The sequence below is a fragment of the Pteropus vampyrus genome, unplaced genomic scaffold (assembly GCF_000151845.1).
Source record: "Pteropus vampyrus isolate Shadow unplaced genomic scaffold, Pvam_2.0 Scaffold19, whole genome shotgun sequence".
Lineage (NCBI taxonomy): Eukaryota > Metazoa > Chordata > Mammalia > Chiroptera > Pteropodidae > Pteropus > Pteropus vampyrus.
Window position 1 is genome coordinate 2359450 of NW_011888800.1, and position 16274 is coordinate 2375723.

The 16274-nt window shown below is 36.7% G+C and overlaps 1 protein-coding gene across 2 annotated transcripts in view; it reads right to left on the reverse strand.

The window, feature by feature from the left end:
• Window positions 1-9113, reverse strand: part of DPH6 (diphthamine biosynthesis 6) — a 140150-nt gene extending 131037 nt beyond the window's left edge. For both annotated transcript variants that reach the window (XM_011354876.2, XM_023527729.1), the window contains exons 1-3: window positions 9027-9113; window positions 5497-5591; window positions 829-1022 (exon numbers count right to left, since the gene is read on the reverse strand). In XM_011354876.2, coding sequence (XP_011353178.1) covers window positions 829-1022; window positions 5497-5591; window positions 9027-9049 — 312 coding nt within the window. In that variant the 5' untranslated portion in view covers window positions 9050-9113. The remainder of the gene's footprint in view (window positions 1-828; window positions 1023-5496; window positions 5592-9026) is intronic.
• Window positions 9114-16274: the final 7161 nt, after the last annotated feature.

Below are 16274 nucleotides of genomic sequence, written 5' to 3' on the forward strand. Positions count from 1 at the left end.
TGAGAATTGTATTCAAACAGTTTGCTATCAGTAAGAATATAACTGCTTAATATAAAATAATCTCCATTAATTAACATGTACTGAGTATAGTATCTACTAGAAAAAGGAGCCCCACATTTTTCTAAGTTTTCTGTCTGGAGAAATTAACAATGAATATACAATGGCTGCCTAACTCTAATATACAGAGACTTAAGTATTTAATTTATACCTCTTCTACAAGATTTAAACAAGGCCCAGTTTCCCACTTTCTTCAGGTCTATTTAAACTTCATCATATCAAAAAGGTCTTGCTTTACCATTCCTCATCATCACTCTAATAATCTTGACACTGCTTCATTCTTCTTCATAGCACTCTTCACCAGAACGAATTTATTTACTTGTTTGTTTGTTTATTTATTTTTATTGTCTCTCTTTCCAATGGAAAGTGAGCTCCAGTAGAACAGGACTTTGTCTGACCTGTTCATTGTCCTATTCCCTAGTTCCTATAACTATATACCAATGTATTCAAAAAATATTTGTTAAAAAAATGATTGAAAGGTTATCAGCTCCAAAATTCTAAGAAAAAAAACTTAGTTAAATATCATTTGACAATCCTGGGTACCAAACTATATCAAAAGTTATACACTCTTTAAAAAGTTAAATACTCTTTAATTAAAAGGTATAGTAACAATTTTTTTCTATCTAAAATGATAAAATATCCATTTTATCATTTTAGATAGAAACTATTACAACTAACCATTGTAAATTATTTATTATTAAATAATTCAGTAAATATAATTTTCTAAATTACACATTAAATTCAGTAAATGTAATTGGTTACTCTGCATACCTTAACAAGTTTCAAAAGCTCATAGAGATCTTCAACTTCATCCCCTTCACATTTGGTGTACACTCGTCCTGTATCCACGCTCCTTCCTCTTATGGTGCGGCGATAGAGGGGAAGAGCCATTGCTTCTGCATACAAATCAATGGCATGATGACCCACTGTCTGATACATGTAGCTATCCAGTTCATCTGACCCCACTGTAACAATTAAAGTGGGAATAATCAGTAAAACAGAGTGAAAAAGAAAGCAGATTTAAAAGTTTATCTAGGTTTTACTGCTTGCAGAGTAGTTAACACATAACTTAAAAACTATACTATCTTTCTCGGTATTCATGAAGTAAAATAAAATATTTGTCCTTAGTTGCATCCAGTTAACATCAGCTCTAGTCATTTCTACTGCTAATTACAAATACTATTATATATAAAATTTTAAAACTATATACACTAGATATTTAAAGAGAATTCTCTCCAATGAATTTTAACCATTCAATTAAAGATTTTATAACATATGTTTTTTCAAATAATTCAAGGTTATTCACGAAGTCATCTAGAGTTGTAGCAGAAAACCTTTCTTAAATATCAATTTAGTTAATAAGTAACAAATGTTTTTAAGAAAAAAATTTAGATGCTATATTTTATTCAGTACTTCAACAAAACATATACACAAGTAAATTCAATAGTATTAAAGCACTTACACAAGTGTATAGAAACATAACTTAAGCTAGTTAGCAACACAAACACTGGTGTCACAAGATTCCACAAATATCGATATGGGTAAAAGATTCAAAACAGATGAATCACATCAGACTTTTTGGTGATGCAAATGATCTTAGAAATATATTGGAATGGCCTTTGTGATCTCATAATTTTATTTTTTAGAAAAAATAATGAATATACATAAAGATTATTTGCAAAGATATTTATCACAGCATTACTTGTAATAGATTAGAACTTATGGTATATTCTGAAATACTGTGTAACCATTAATATAACTTGAAGAGCATTTTTTAAAGTATATTCTGCAGAATAGAAATCCCATGAGATACTCAAAGGTGGATAAAAAAAGGATTCCATGGTCAAATTAGTTTATAAAAAGTTGAGGAATAAACCATGTTAAATATGTGCCTTTGCTGTAATTCTTCCGAGGCTAGTGTGTTTAAGGTGCTCCAATAAGGAGGACAGTATGAATTATCTCTCAAATTTATCTATCCACAGAACACTTACATTTCATGTGTTATTTGTGTTCCAAGAAGATATCTAGGAAATGCTATCGTAGAATAACATGACATGGAAGATGTTCATAACATATTAAGTTTAAAAAAAAGGTTACAAAACAATTTGTTTGACATATATGCAAATGTGTGTATATGTATGCACATACGCCAAGCAGGTCCAGGCTTTCCTCTGAATGTCAAAGTATCCGTCAAAAGGCATAAAAAATGATATTGTAAGGAAAGGTCCCTTAAATAATCAAAACCATCAACCATATGCCATTGCATTTTGGCACTCTAGTTTTCTGGACCTACACACCAGATTGGCTTCCATGTACTGACATTATTTTTAAAAATCCGTCTACTTCTGGTCCCAGTAGGAAGTAGAGATACAGTTAAAGTTATCTAAAAATTTTTCAGCCTACCTTCCTTTCAAACTTAAACTGAACCTTTAAATGCATTAATTTTAAAAAATACTGATACAATCAAATTACTATATCTAAAGAACTCTGAGCTTCTTAGCAAGAAACATCCTGATGTTTGCATAATAATTAAAACATTTTACCGACTTTAAATACCTAGAAGACAATTTTCCTTTAAGGCTCCATTTAGTCCTAACCACAATGTAACTTTTATTAAGGGAAGCTACATAGTAATAATGGTATGTGATCAAATAAAACCAAAAGGCTCCACTGTTGCCTGAAGCACCTCAATTAACATGCCACAAAATTTCCTACTACAAATTTAAAGAGATGGTTTTATAAATTTTATGACAACTTCACATTATCCCCATTGATGGGGATAAATTCCTTTCCAGACTACCCATTGAAAACGCAGTGCCATGAATTCGCTGTAACCAACTTTACTCTATACTGGAGTCATCTCGACCAGTCATTTCTCATTAAGGTTTCTTTTACAACGGAAAAGAAGTTAATCAATGAATCATTCAATAATCACCAATTTCCTGCTGACTTTAAATCAACATTAGCTAAACCATCTCCATTTCCCAATCCATAGCCATCTATTCTCTTTTTCTACAATTACTATCGTTTCAGCTGATTGTTTCCAGCTTTTATTTCAAAACATTCCAATTCTATTTACTATTAAAATTTTTTCTCACTAACAATACCCTAAATAAATGTCTCCATTCCATTGGGGGGTATAAAGATATACTTTATTTGTCATCATAAACACCCTGCCATTAACACATGGAACATTATACTGTAATGATTCAGTACAAAGTAAATATAATAATTCACATAGAAAAACTGAAGACAAGACAGAAGCTCCATGGAGGGAAGTTTTGATTATATTATATCAAGTATGTATTATATATCACATAAACATCTGCTTTTTAAATACCAAAGCTCTCAAGATAGAAAGTTTAAAAAACCCACTTGCTTGACTGACCACAAGGGATAAAGAAATTTCTTTACTTTGGTCATAGAACATAAGCCTGCAAAAAAATTCTGCTTTTTCTTCTACAATATAGAAGTTACAGTATAGTTCCCACTCACCCTTAGTCAGAGTTTTCTGTTTATTATTTAAAGTCCAGAAATAGGAGGTTATTTTCAAAACAACTCAATTCTAAAAAGCTATTGTTATTCACCATCTGAATCCCAGTGCAAAATCCTGGAGTGTTTGTTTACCTGACCCTCTATAGAACCTGTTCTAGTTCTTCCTATAAAATAGTTCTAATCTCCATCGTCCCACTTTACTTTCAGCATTATTTGGATCTTAATCATAGAAGGAAAAAATTCAAATACTTGACTGAAATAACTGATGGCTATTCCAGGGCTAATTCTAGTTAGTTCATTATTCATCTGTCCACCAATAAACTGAGTGAATGCCTATAAAATGCAGAGCTATCTCAAGTGCTGAAGAGCAATTAAAGGAACATAGAAGACATGATCTCTTTTCTCAAGAAGCTTACAAGCAATCTATTTGGAGATTAAAAGCAAAAACAAAATAAATAGAAAACAACTGTAAAATGAGGGAGGGAGGAAGGAAGGAATGGAAGGAAAGGAGGAAGGAAAGAAGGAAAGAAAGGAGGAAGGAAGGGAGAGAGGAAGGAAGGGCAAGAAGAAGGGAGTGATTGATTGATTGATTGATTGATTGATTGATTTAGAGCTAGCTTCAGATTCAACTACATTTACTAACTGCCTACTTCATGCCAGGAACTATGATTCGTGTTTTTATATACACGACTCTTTTTAATTTACCCCAAAAAAACAGTAGAGCAAAAGCATGGAGTCTTGAAAGATGTTGAATAAAGGGGATCCTAAAATACTAAAAAGATTTTACTAGAAGAGCCATGTGGTAACAAATTAACTTCCACGAGTGTTCTTCTCTTATTACATTTTAGCAGTTAGTATCTATAGTTATATGTATATATGGACATATATATATATAATATATATAGTTATATAAAAGAGTCTAAAAAGCAAATTGGTATATCTTTTTCTTTTTTTAAAAAGTTCTAATTGGGAAAAAATTGTAACTATGTGTGGTGATGGATATTAACTAGACTTGTGATCATTTCACAATATATACATATACCAAATCAATATGTTGTATACCTAAAACTAATATAATGGTATATGTCAATTATATCTCAATTTAAAAAAAAAAAAATACTGTTGAAGGCTTAAGGTATCCCTCCCAAATTCTTATTCTGAAGTTCTAATATCCAGTATCTCAAAATGTGACCTTATTTGGATATAGGCTCACTGCAGACGTAATTAGTTAAGATGAGGTCATCAAGGTGGACCCTTAATCCAATATGACTGATGTCCTTATTTAAGGAAGAAAATTAGACACAGATATGGAAAAAATTCGAAATGGGAAAATTTCACTAAGGAGAAATCTGACAAAAATAGCTAAAATGAGGTCTGTGGATTATTTATGGATGTTCTTGCTACCAAAGACAAATAAAAAGTAGAAATTACTTTATGCCTTTCTCAAGTCTCAAATTTAGCTTACATATAAGATGGCTAACTTGGATCTTTTAATAATAAAATTCATACATTATCATTTACCAATGATAAATATGATATATCAAATATCAATATACATCTTACCTCCTAAGCTCCTAGAGGCTATATCTTATTTACCTGTATATTGCCTCCAACAATCGGAAATGTGTTGAGGTGGAATGACAGTACACTCTGAAGTACAAGGGTTCAAGTCTCAGCTCTGCAAGTTTGCTGTAGATATTTTAACTTGGACAAATTTATAAAACTCTGAGCCTCAGGATCCCTGTCTAATAAAACTCTATAGATGTTCTTATGAGGATTAAAGGATATGTCATGGAAAATACTTACCACAGAACTTAGAATCTAACAGGTGCTAAAGATATAGTAGTTCCTTTTTTTGTTTTTGCATACTGTATATAATAGAATGTAATTATGAAGTTGGAGTTTCAGTCATTTACAGAACTTCCAGTAAAGGTATACACTTACCTTGGTTTTCAGCTGGTCTCAGATTTGCTAGAGCCACAATCTGATGCCCAGCAGCAATGCACTGCATCATATTATAACAGCTGTCTTTCCCACCACTAAAAAATAGTAAAGAAATAAATATCAGGTTACTGACCATTAGTCAACATAGAATCACTAGATATCAAAATAGAACACATTATGTATTCGCCTTTACAGAATATTTGAGGGACTACCTTATAATTAGAATGCAAATAAGCCACAGGTAATTTTCACAGTATAAGCAAACTGAGCAAACTGATCTGAATGTCTAAGGTTGTTACTCATAAGAGCTTATGAAATTATATCATTATAACAAATACTATTCTAAACAAAATATAACTCTTTGGTTTGTGATTGTAGCTTTACTTAATATATAAAGTGCTTTGCAGACTAAATGATTTGCTTATATTCCAGCTAGAAACTTATTATATATACTCCTTAAATGAAATTCTCCATGAAAAAGTAAAAGAAAAAAAAAAAAATCTATCCTGTTCCACTGTATGAAATCTAACAACTGGCCTCCATCACCAATTAAAGGATCAAATTAAAGATCTGAGATCCAATCTAATAACAAAGTATGACATATTTGGTGGGTTCAAATTCCATAGAGATAGAAAGCAAAATGCTGAATTACACTGATAAACATCAGTGTTATCAGTACTTCATCTTTTAGTCATCACTGTATGATGGCAGGATAAGGCTTGAGCACAAATCAAATTAACAGGTTGAAAAGAACTTCTAAATTCTGATAGCAAATCTAACTCAGGTAGAGGCAAATCCCTTAGTCAAGACAAGTGGTACTGCATCTATAACGAGGCTGAATGGCGACCTCCATGCTATTTTGGTTTCATACCATTTCTCACTACACCTGTTTCTTCTTTTCTTTCATTATTGCCTCTCTTCACTTTGTTTTCCACCTGGTTTCATTTCCTTCCAATCTTTGCTTAAGATCTTCAAATGTACACCCAGGCAATGTTTAGAACTATTCTTAGCCCAAGAAACGAAGAGACTTTTTATCCTAGAGGCCTTATGCAAAGCCCAAGAAACTAAGAGAGACTTTTTATCTTAGAGGCAGGCCTTTTTGCCTTATTTCCCAACATTTGTCTGTCTCTATTACATTCTGATCAGTAATGACTATCATTCCAGAACTTCTCAAGGGGAGAGAGAATGTGGGGAGCAAAGAGAAGTTATTCATCACAGTCTCTTTCCTCAGATTCTGATATTCTCATAAATATGATTCCACAATTTCCCCTATTGACCCTCACTGTTCTGTTTCCACAGGACAAAGGGACAAAAAGATCTAGTTCTTTAGAATATTTAGAATATTAAAAATTAAAGGGTATACCTGCACAATTCTAATTCTGTACAGTATTAAAGATTAAGGGGTACATCCTCAATCAGAACTTAGCCTTATAACTTATTTTAAAATATACTTTCAAATATGGCTTTAAAATAGCAGTTCCCAAATTGTGTCCTATGAAACATTACTGTCCAAATATTCTAAGAACAAAGGTTTTCAAGGAGAAATAAGTTTGGGAAATACTGAATGTCTTACCTCCAGGAATGTCACAAAGCACATTAGAATATGTTATGTGAGAAGTCCCAAAATCAGAATTTGTTTCCAATTCTGGATACTAAGCTAAATTACTCAATGTGCTTGTGTTTACAGCTTCATTATAAAATTAGAGAATGGCCTAGCTAATCTTCAAGGTGTCATTCAACTGTAAAATTCAATAAGTCAATCTTTTGTGTATTAGAAAAATAATCTTAATGGTCTGAAGATATGTAAGAATCTTGGTTTTACTTATTCCCTCACACACACACACACATATCCCATCTCGTATTTCAGTCTACACACACATCACCATACACACACATGGATTACAAATACAGTAGATTCACTGTATTTAACTCTATACATATTCAAGTGTATACGTACATAAATGCATGAGTACTGTGTATGCATTCATATTCATATATATGTATTGTTATGTATTCATATTTACAGCATGACTCCTAACATTTATAAAAATCTTAGTTTAGCAAGAATTTTCCAACAGTGCCTTAGATCATACAGTTTAGCAAAAAATTTCCAACATCGCCTTTTTGTAGTAGTTTGCTTTTTTATTATAAAAGTAATGTATGCACATTACAGAATATTTATTGTAAAGGATTATAACAGTCTTCTCTTCTTCCCTCCAACATTTATGAGTCTTCAGTCGATGTATCTTTAATGGTTAAACTTTTGGCATATTGCACATGGATCTGAATTACTCATTCCCTGGACTACTTTTTGTTATCGAGCTCGATCAAATGAAGACCACAATGGTCAAAGGTTAATCATTCACTCTACAAAAGAAATTCACTGAGTAATGATACTTTTTGACATTATAGTCGCCTAAAAATGGCACTGAAATAAAAGAAACTGGAATATTCCAGTTGCTCCGGAAGTGAATTCGGGTGTTATATCAAGAGTCCTTCATAGGTCACTACTGTCAGCCAATAGCAATTACTTAGGGCACCCAACAGTAACATGAAATCAATGGGAACATGAAATCAATGGGTTTACCAAAAAAAGTGCATGGCAGTGCTGTAGCTATTCTATAGAAATCTAAATCTCATCAAATATTCGACTAGTCTAAATTCCTTTTTTAATCTTGTTATTGTGTTCCCTTTTGCTTGAGTTTAAAGACTGAGTAAAAAAACTTTTAAAGTGGCTTGTCCTTGGCTGTCATAGGGCTTTAGACACCTAAATATGATGGATTACTATAGATTTCAAATCCCTTTTGGAATATGGAGTGTTACCATAAGATCTAAAAAGCAATTAATGAGTGTCCGAAGAAACAGCAACTGGATCTAAGATAAAACTGGTACAATTCCATGTCTGTCCTTGAGCACCAAGGTAAAACATATCCATGTCATAAGCAATCCAGACACACGTGGGAGGCAGGGGAAGGACAGGTGGACCTTTGTGGGAAGGGGTGGGGCTGTAAACAGCCTAGTGTGGAAGGCAGGACCCGGAGGGCAATCGGTAAGACTGACGGCAACTATAGGAGAGGATGAAGAAAGCCAGAAGGAAAGGGATAGGGTGGCTGAGTAGAGCCAAGCAGTGGTTCTCAAACTTCACTGCCCTTTACAGTTTTTAAGAATCCGACCCCCGGCCGCGTCAGACTACTTAAAGCAACGCTCTTGACTGTGAGACCCAAACACCAGTAGCTTTTTGAAGTTCCCCAGGTGAATCCAATGTGAATCCAAGTCTGAGGGCCAGAAGGGCGGAGGGGCGGCGACGAGCACAGAGGAGGAACGCGAACTCAAGACGACGGGACCAGCCAGGCCAGGCAATAGCCCCAAGGCTCCGCCTCTTCCTTTGGGCGGGAGCCGCCAAGGCCCGGAGACGCGGCTCCAGCACATACACCCTCTTTTCGCCGCCAGCGGCAGCGGCACCTCCCGCTGAGCAGAAAGGGACTGGAGGCTGGCAGAGGAGGAGGAAGGTGGCACCAGCACCGCATTACCTGATCAGAGCCACGACCCTCATGCTGGGCGCAGTGCGCGTGCGTGCGGCGGGCGCGGACGGGAGCCGTGACGTCACGCCGCCGCGCCCAGCCTGACGTGCCGCCGGGCCTCGCCCGGGTGTTCGCTCCGCCGCCTGTCCTGTCCGCCCACCGACAGTGTGGTTTCTGCGGCTGCCTGTGGAACACCTGGCCGCGGAGGATACGCCACACTGGAGCCTTGTCCCTGTGGCAGGGACATCCCGGACCAGAAAAGAATGGTGTTTAGGCATGGCCTAACCACCTAAGTAAGGGCACTGAAGCTTCCAGGGAAAAGACAAGGTCCGCGTCGTTAAGCCCAAGCACCGTGGCACTGGGTTTGTGTAGGTACCAAAATGTTCAAAAGTCACGTATGCTGCGAGTTGAAACACCTGTAGACGTGCAAAGGGAGAGGAAGTTGCCCTTACTTCCTTAGCCACCCTCAAGAAACTAAGTGTATCTTTTAGGGTTTTTTTTTTTTAGTTTATATCTAATCTGTCCTCCAAATCTAAATCTGGAGCTAGCCAGCCTTGAGATTTCAAGGCTCCCTGTGGTTTTAGCCCTTTGTGTAATGTGGACGCCGAGAAGCCAGTTAAGGCTCATCACCAAAGAGCAGTGGCCTTGCGGAAATAAAATCTAGCTTACAAATTAAATCAAGTATTTATTCAGTGTCTTAATGTACCAGACACTGTTTTAGGCTCTTGAGATACATCCATGAATAAAACAAGGATAACTCTCATGGAGTTTATATGGGGGCTGGGGAGAGCAGACGTACAGCTAAAAATATATATAGTATTTTAAAAAGTTGTAAGTGCTATGGAAAAAAATTGAGATTGAGAGGGATCAGGAAGGAGGTGGAAGAGCAAGTTGCAGAATTAAATGGAGCATCAAGGTAGGACTTACTAAGAAGGTGAGCCAGCGTAAAGAGGAGAGTTAGCTGTGTAAAGCTGGAATGTGCTCTACACAGAAGAAAACTAGAGCCAAGGCCCTAGGTGCTGTGGATGTGGGGAAGAAACTTTCCTCCACCAGCTTCCATTTTTTTTCGGAGTCTAATATTAAATCTATGTGAGACATTAACAGGGGACAATAAATTTAATTACACACCTAAGTATGGAAACCCCACATACATGAATGGTTCAGAGACAGAAAGGAAAATAAGGTATATGCGACATTCTGAGCTAAGAATGAGAGGTAAGTCACCTTGGGGCTTCAGAAGATCATTGCAGGATGTTAAGAACAGATGTTCAGTAGTTAGTAGTTTGTCCTGCCATACAGATCAGTCAAAAAAGGTTATCTCTGATAATATTATTGGCAAGGCCCCTTCAATTTCAATTTCTTCAAGGTAGTTAAGGGGTGGGAGGTGAGCAGGGGTTTCTCTTGAGTTTCCTTTCGCTCAAAACAATCTGCATCCCACAGAGGCACATCTACAGAAGACTCGTTCTGAACCCCTGCGGTGTATAATGTTTTTGTGGAAGAACAAGGCCAATCAATGTGGCTAGAGTACAATGTGCAAAGCCAAGAGTAGTGGGAAATGAGGTTCCAGTGATGCAGGAAGAAGATCATATAGGGTTTTAAAAGTCATAAAGGACTTTGTCTTTTATTTTGAGCGAAGTAGGTGGCAATTGCAGGTTTTGAACGGAAGTGTATGACTTAAAGTGAATTTGGTGAAAAGTGGGAGGATTCCAGCTCTGTCTTGAAGGTAGAGCCAATAGAATTAGATGGATTAGATAGGAGACTTGAGAAAAAGAATGCTATGAAGGGTGGTGCCAATGTCATAACTTTTTATTAAGGATATTAGAATCAAGTATAGCCTACAGTAAGCATTCAATTTTCATTATACTATAACGTTCTCATTAACTCCAATACTCTTGGTATTGGGTGACTAGAGCAGTGACTTGACAGCTGGCATACCAGTTTCAGCATCTAGATGATGCAGTTTTAAAAATCTGTGATTGTGGATACTTACCAAATAGTCAAGTATTTAAGGAGTTCGCAGTCTAGTTGGGGAGATAAGAAAAACATTTAACAAATATTTATAATACAAGAGGGCATATTTTAAAGGTAACAAGTTATGTAATGCATATGGCAGGAGCCCCATGAGGTGACTCCACAGGGTAAATGCTAGAATAAGGACAGAACTTAGAGTGGCAGAAATAAATAGGAACAGGTGGACCCTACAAATAAAGGCCACAGACAAGTGAAGGAATTCAGAGCATGTCACTTCAATATATGCCACTTTGGCATATTGTTTTAACTCAAAGTCACTTGAGAAATAGCAGACGCAAGAAGGACACTCTGACTCTTCTTTTTATTCCTGAAAGCAGGAGATAAAATTCCCATGTAAAAGGTGCCCTCCCTGTCTCTGGAGGAAAGAAGACATTCTATTCTTATCACCAGAGACAGGGAATCAGGAAATTGAGGTGGAAAGAAATCTGTACAAACAGAACTTGTTAAAATAATTCTTATCTTCCTTTAGCCTCTCCACATAGTTTAGTTACTTTTCCACAATTTCTTCTTTTTGTTCAACCTACTATAAAAGCATTTAGGTTCTTCCATTTTGTGGGGGAGCACGGCGGGTCCTTCATTTTCTTTTGAAGGCTCCCATGTACATGTAAGAAATTTTAATAAAATCAGCATTAACAGGCATTTTGCCTATTAATCTGTCTTATGTAAGTTGAAGTTGGATATTCTAAGAGGGTAAAACAGATTCACAATCCCTCCCTCCACCACCTATACATACACACTGAGAGAGAGAGAGAGAGAGAGAGAGAGGAAAGAAAAGGAAAGAAAGAAAGAAAGAAAGAAAGAAAGAAAGAAAGAAAGAAAGAAAGAAAGAAAGAAAGAAGAAAGAGAGAGAGAGAGAAAGAAAAAGAAAGAAAGAAAAAGAGAAAGAAAAAAAAGAAAGGAAAAAGAGAAAGAAGAAAGAGAAAAGAAAGAAAAAGAAAGAAAGAAGTGTGTGTTCAGCAGCAGTGGGTAAACCAGTCTGATGAGCGGAGAGGGTATATTGATGAGAGGAAAATAAATTGGATGGCAGGATGATGCCAGATCATCCAGGGTCATAGCCAAAGTGAGGTATTTCAACATCATGTTACTCTGGCTATGTTTACTATCATTTTTTTCAGGAGATTGTATGATTTAGTGATAATTAACATGGTAAATTATTTTGATGAAATAGATCAAGAACATCCCCAAAGTCTCCTCTACATTTTCCACCAGGGGTATCTTTTCCTTGCCACTTGCCAAAAGGGGATAGGGAGAGGAAATATTAAGATTCTCTTCCTAAAACCACATCCTTCAGCTTTATTTTACGACATTCTCAATTAATATATTACAGTGGATATATACTGGAGTTAAACTGCATGTTAAGAAATATGTTGAGACCATTCTCCAAGGGCAACCAGACTTTGGCTTGATGGTATTGCTCTCCTCTAGACTCATCCTAGTGCTTTTGTATTAAGCAGGTGCCTTTTTATTAAGCCTCTCTTCTCTAACTCCCTCCTTAAGAGAACGTTTCTCTTGCCATCTATTCCCTCCTTTGAAAAGCTTTCTACCTGAAATCTGTCACTTCATGAATTTTCCTGGTTGCCTAATGTGACACTATCATATGTGTTGTATCTTCTTAAACATTTTTATATTTCCTACATTAGTGCCTTCCTCTTAGAGTTACCATGCAAAGGCTCTGTGTTGAATGTACAGTCAGGGCTGAAATACGAGTGGTAGGTTCAATCCATTCCAGCTCAATAGACATATGTACAGTCCTGAAATCAGTATATATTAGATTGGTCTCAACTTAGACAAGAGTTATTCTCAGATTCATACATATTTTTGGAGGAGTTTTAAAAATAGCTGACTGAACAAAATCAGAACAATTCTTGACCCCCAAAAGAGTTCTATAAGAAACTAAAGATTAAGTTATATTCTAACTTCTCATTGAGGATCTTTCTTAAGTCATTGTAATCACTTTATGTGGTTGTAGGTGTCATTTTCTTTTGCTAAAATACAAAACAACACTCTGTGTCAGTTACAGTCCTGTGAGAAGGAAACAACAAGATAGAGTTAGATGTACAAGAAATAGATTAGAGAAAATGCCATTAAAGAATAAAAAGGAAGGAAGGAAGAGAAGGTAGGGAGACTCAGATCAGAATACAGATCGGAACCTGGGAGGCAGACAGGGAAGGAAGAATGAGCAGGAATGCTCTCAGGCTGCAGTGTACTTCTGAGAATCTCAACCAGAGCAACGGGGTATCCTGAGCTAAAGTTGTCCATTAGAACAGGAGTCTCCTACCCGCAGGCTGCAGACTGCAGACCAGAACCATTCCCTGGCCTGTTAGGAACCAGGCTGCACAGTAGGAGATGAGCGGCAGAGAGCAAGTGAAGCTTCATCTGTATTTGCAGACGCTCACCATCACTAGCATAACTGCTTCAGCTCCATCTCAGATTGTCAGGCATTAGTTTCTCATTGGAGCACTGGTCCCTGGTGTCAAAAGGTTTGAGGACTGCTGCATTAGAGGAATCGAAAATGGGTCAGGAACAGCCCAGTTCTAGTACTTCCACTGTGCTCAGTCATTGTCTGAGAGCAGTTCAGGAAAAGCTTGGCCTGGTGGTACACACTCAGGGGTGAATCCCAAACTGCTTCAGCTAGAAACTATCGTTCATTTCATAATAATGCTCCTCCATGATTCCTAAGAACCTCTCTTGCTAAGGATAAATTGAGAAAGGAGATGAATGGGAAAAACTGTAGTCTCTATCATTGTAGCTGTTTTGGTCTATTTTGGTACTTCTTTTGTCCTACACTATCTACCCATATACCCCTTTCTTTCAGCTATGGCCTCCACAGATCTTGTTGACTTACCTGGTCATGCCACCTAAGCATTCATTCCTAATTGGTCTTCGTCTTTGTTCATCATACTCTTCTTAGTCTGGGGTTTCTGTTCATTCACAGTTACCATTAGGTAAAGAAATACCAGCAGGCACCCAAGTGGATTATCTGGGTTCCACAATTATTCCTCCTTGTCTCTACTGTGTAAATGCAGCCCCATCTATTCCTGCTAGTCAAAGTCAATTATCCCTGCTTGCTGTCCCATGGGAGCAAAGAGTTAAAAGTGCCCTACTATAGATAGCTTATAGTTTAATGAATCACTGCCGTGACACTTGGCAAGAGAGAAAACCTTCAAAACTAGGATCTCTAACCCTGCTCAGCCCAAAGTAATGGGAGGTAAAACACAAAGTTCTTGAGTAGGTCATTGGGAGTGACTGTAAATGAGGCCATTCTTATTTTCACCCTATTAGTTCTCAAATCCATGTATCCTTCCTATTGGAGACACAGTGCCATATAGAGATCTCTGATTTAGAGTCTATACTGTATCCTAGGGGATGGTGCCCCATTCTTACAAATTATTGTCTGAACTGCTGATTTAGCTGTAACTTCATTAAGCCTTTCCAGCTTATGAGGCCAATTTCATGTAAATAGTACAGTGTATGATATGACAGATCCAGTGGATATGGGCCCACTCCTCTACCTCCTCTGTGAAGTGGTTTTATTTATTGGATGTTCTACTGGATGGGATTCTGTGCCAGTAGAGTTAGTGGTGCTAGCTGAGGCTATGCTGACAGGAAAGGCCAGGTTAGTACCCCTACTGTACTCAAAGACCGGGAACGGCCTAAGGGAGGCATGGCCTGCCAAGAACTCTACAGTGGGTGCAAAAGTGTGGCAGTTGAAAGCTATTAGACATCTCTGTTTCCTATAACGCTATGTTTGAAAGTAGATCTGAGTGGGTCACCTCCATGGCTGCCACCCCAAGACAGAATGATTTGCAAAATAACATAACAAGCAGAAGAAACATTTACACTATTTAACATTGTACACTACTGGAGTAAGAAATGTAGAATGAAGAGTTCATTCAAACTCATAGTATTTGAACTAAAGTCAATCTATATTCGTGAAAGTCTGTTATAAACCATAGTATTTTAAAATAAAGGATTAAATTTACATCCAAACAAATATACTAATCCTAAACATTGCAACATACTAGTATTTAACCCTGGCAAAGTGTTTTTAACTCATAAGTTAATAGGGAAAACTTACTTTTAACTAGTAATGTCCATTTGCCTATGAGTAATTTGCCTAAATTTCAAGAAAACTTGGCTTAGCAAGACCCTTATATGCATAATATTCTGCATAGATTATGTAAAAGTTACCGTGGCCCAGTCAATGTCAATGAGTTAATAGATTTTATATCAGTATAAAGTAATTCCTTTTGTACTATATTGAAATGATTGCCCAAGATTCACCTTTCAAAGACCTTTGTGAGCTCACTTCCTAAAGTCTCAAAATTTTAGATGTAAATGACTATGGATTAGTTTGCAGAGCCAACAAAATGGGTGAATAGAAAATCAGCCTCAAAAAAAAAAACAAAAATAAAAACAAAAAACCAAATCTCAATCCCTTGCCAGTTTACTTAAGGGAAACTCTCTATAGCCAAACACTGTTTCTGGTAATAAAAAGTTGCAAGCTGTCACTGAATTCTGCCTCCTTGGCAGCACATCTCAATGACGTACTGATAAAGACTCTGATAATCAAATAAAAAATGCTACAGGTAGTTGCTCCTCAGAGACTTTGAAAGGATTTTCATCTCAAGTTAGTGAATCTCCCTGAAGGCATGGTGTATAGGAAGCCATCAGAAGGTTGCCTGGTGAGGATTTAAAAAAAAAGGAATTAAGTAATTATTTGGAGCATAAATTTAACGGTGTCATGATATGAGTATCTGATACATCTATAGTAATAATAATGGCAGGTTATATGGGCCAAGCACCTATTGAATTATTTTATAGTGACTCATTTAAATATTGCTGCAAACCTGCAAAGTAGGATACATTGTTATTCCTATTTGTAGATGAGGACACTGAGTACAAGGAAGTTAAATAACCTTACTGTCTTGGTCAGTTTGAGCTGATTTAACAAAATGCAATAGTCTGGCTGGCTTAAACAACAGACAGTTATTTCTTATAGTTTTGGAAGCTGAGAAATCCAAGATCAGAATGCCAGCATGGTTAGGATCTGGTGAGAGTTCTCTTCCTGGTTTGCAGGTGGATACCTTCTTGCTATATCTTCACATGGCAGAGAGAATCTCTTATAAGAGCGCTAATCTCATCCATGCGAGTACAACCTCCTGGCCTAATTACTTCTCAAAGGTCCCACCTTCAAATACTGTCACACTGAGGATTAGAACTTCA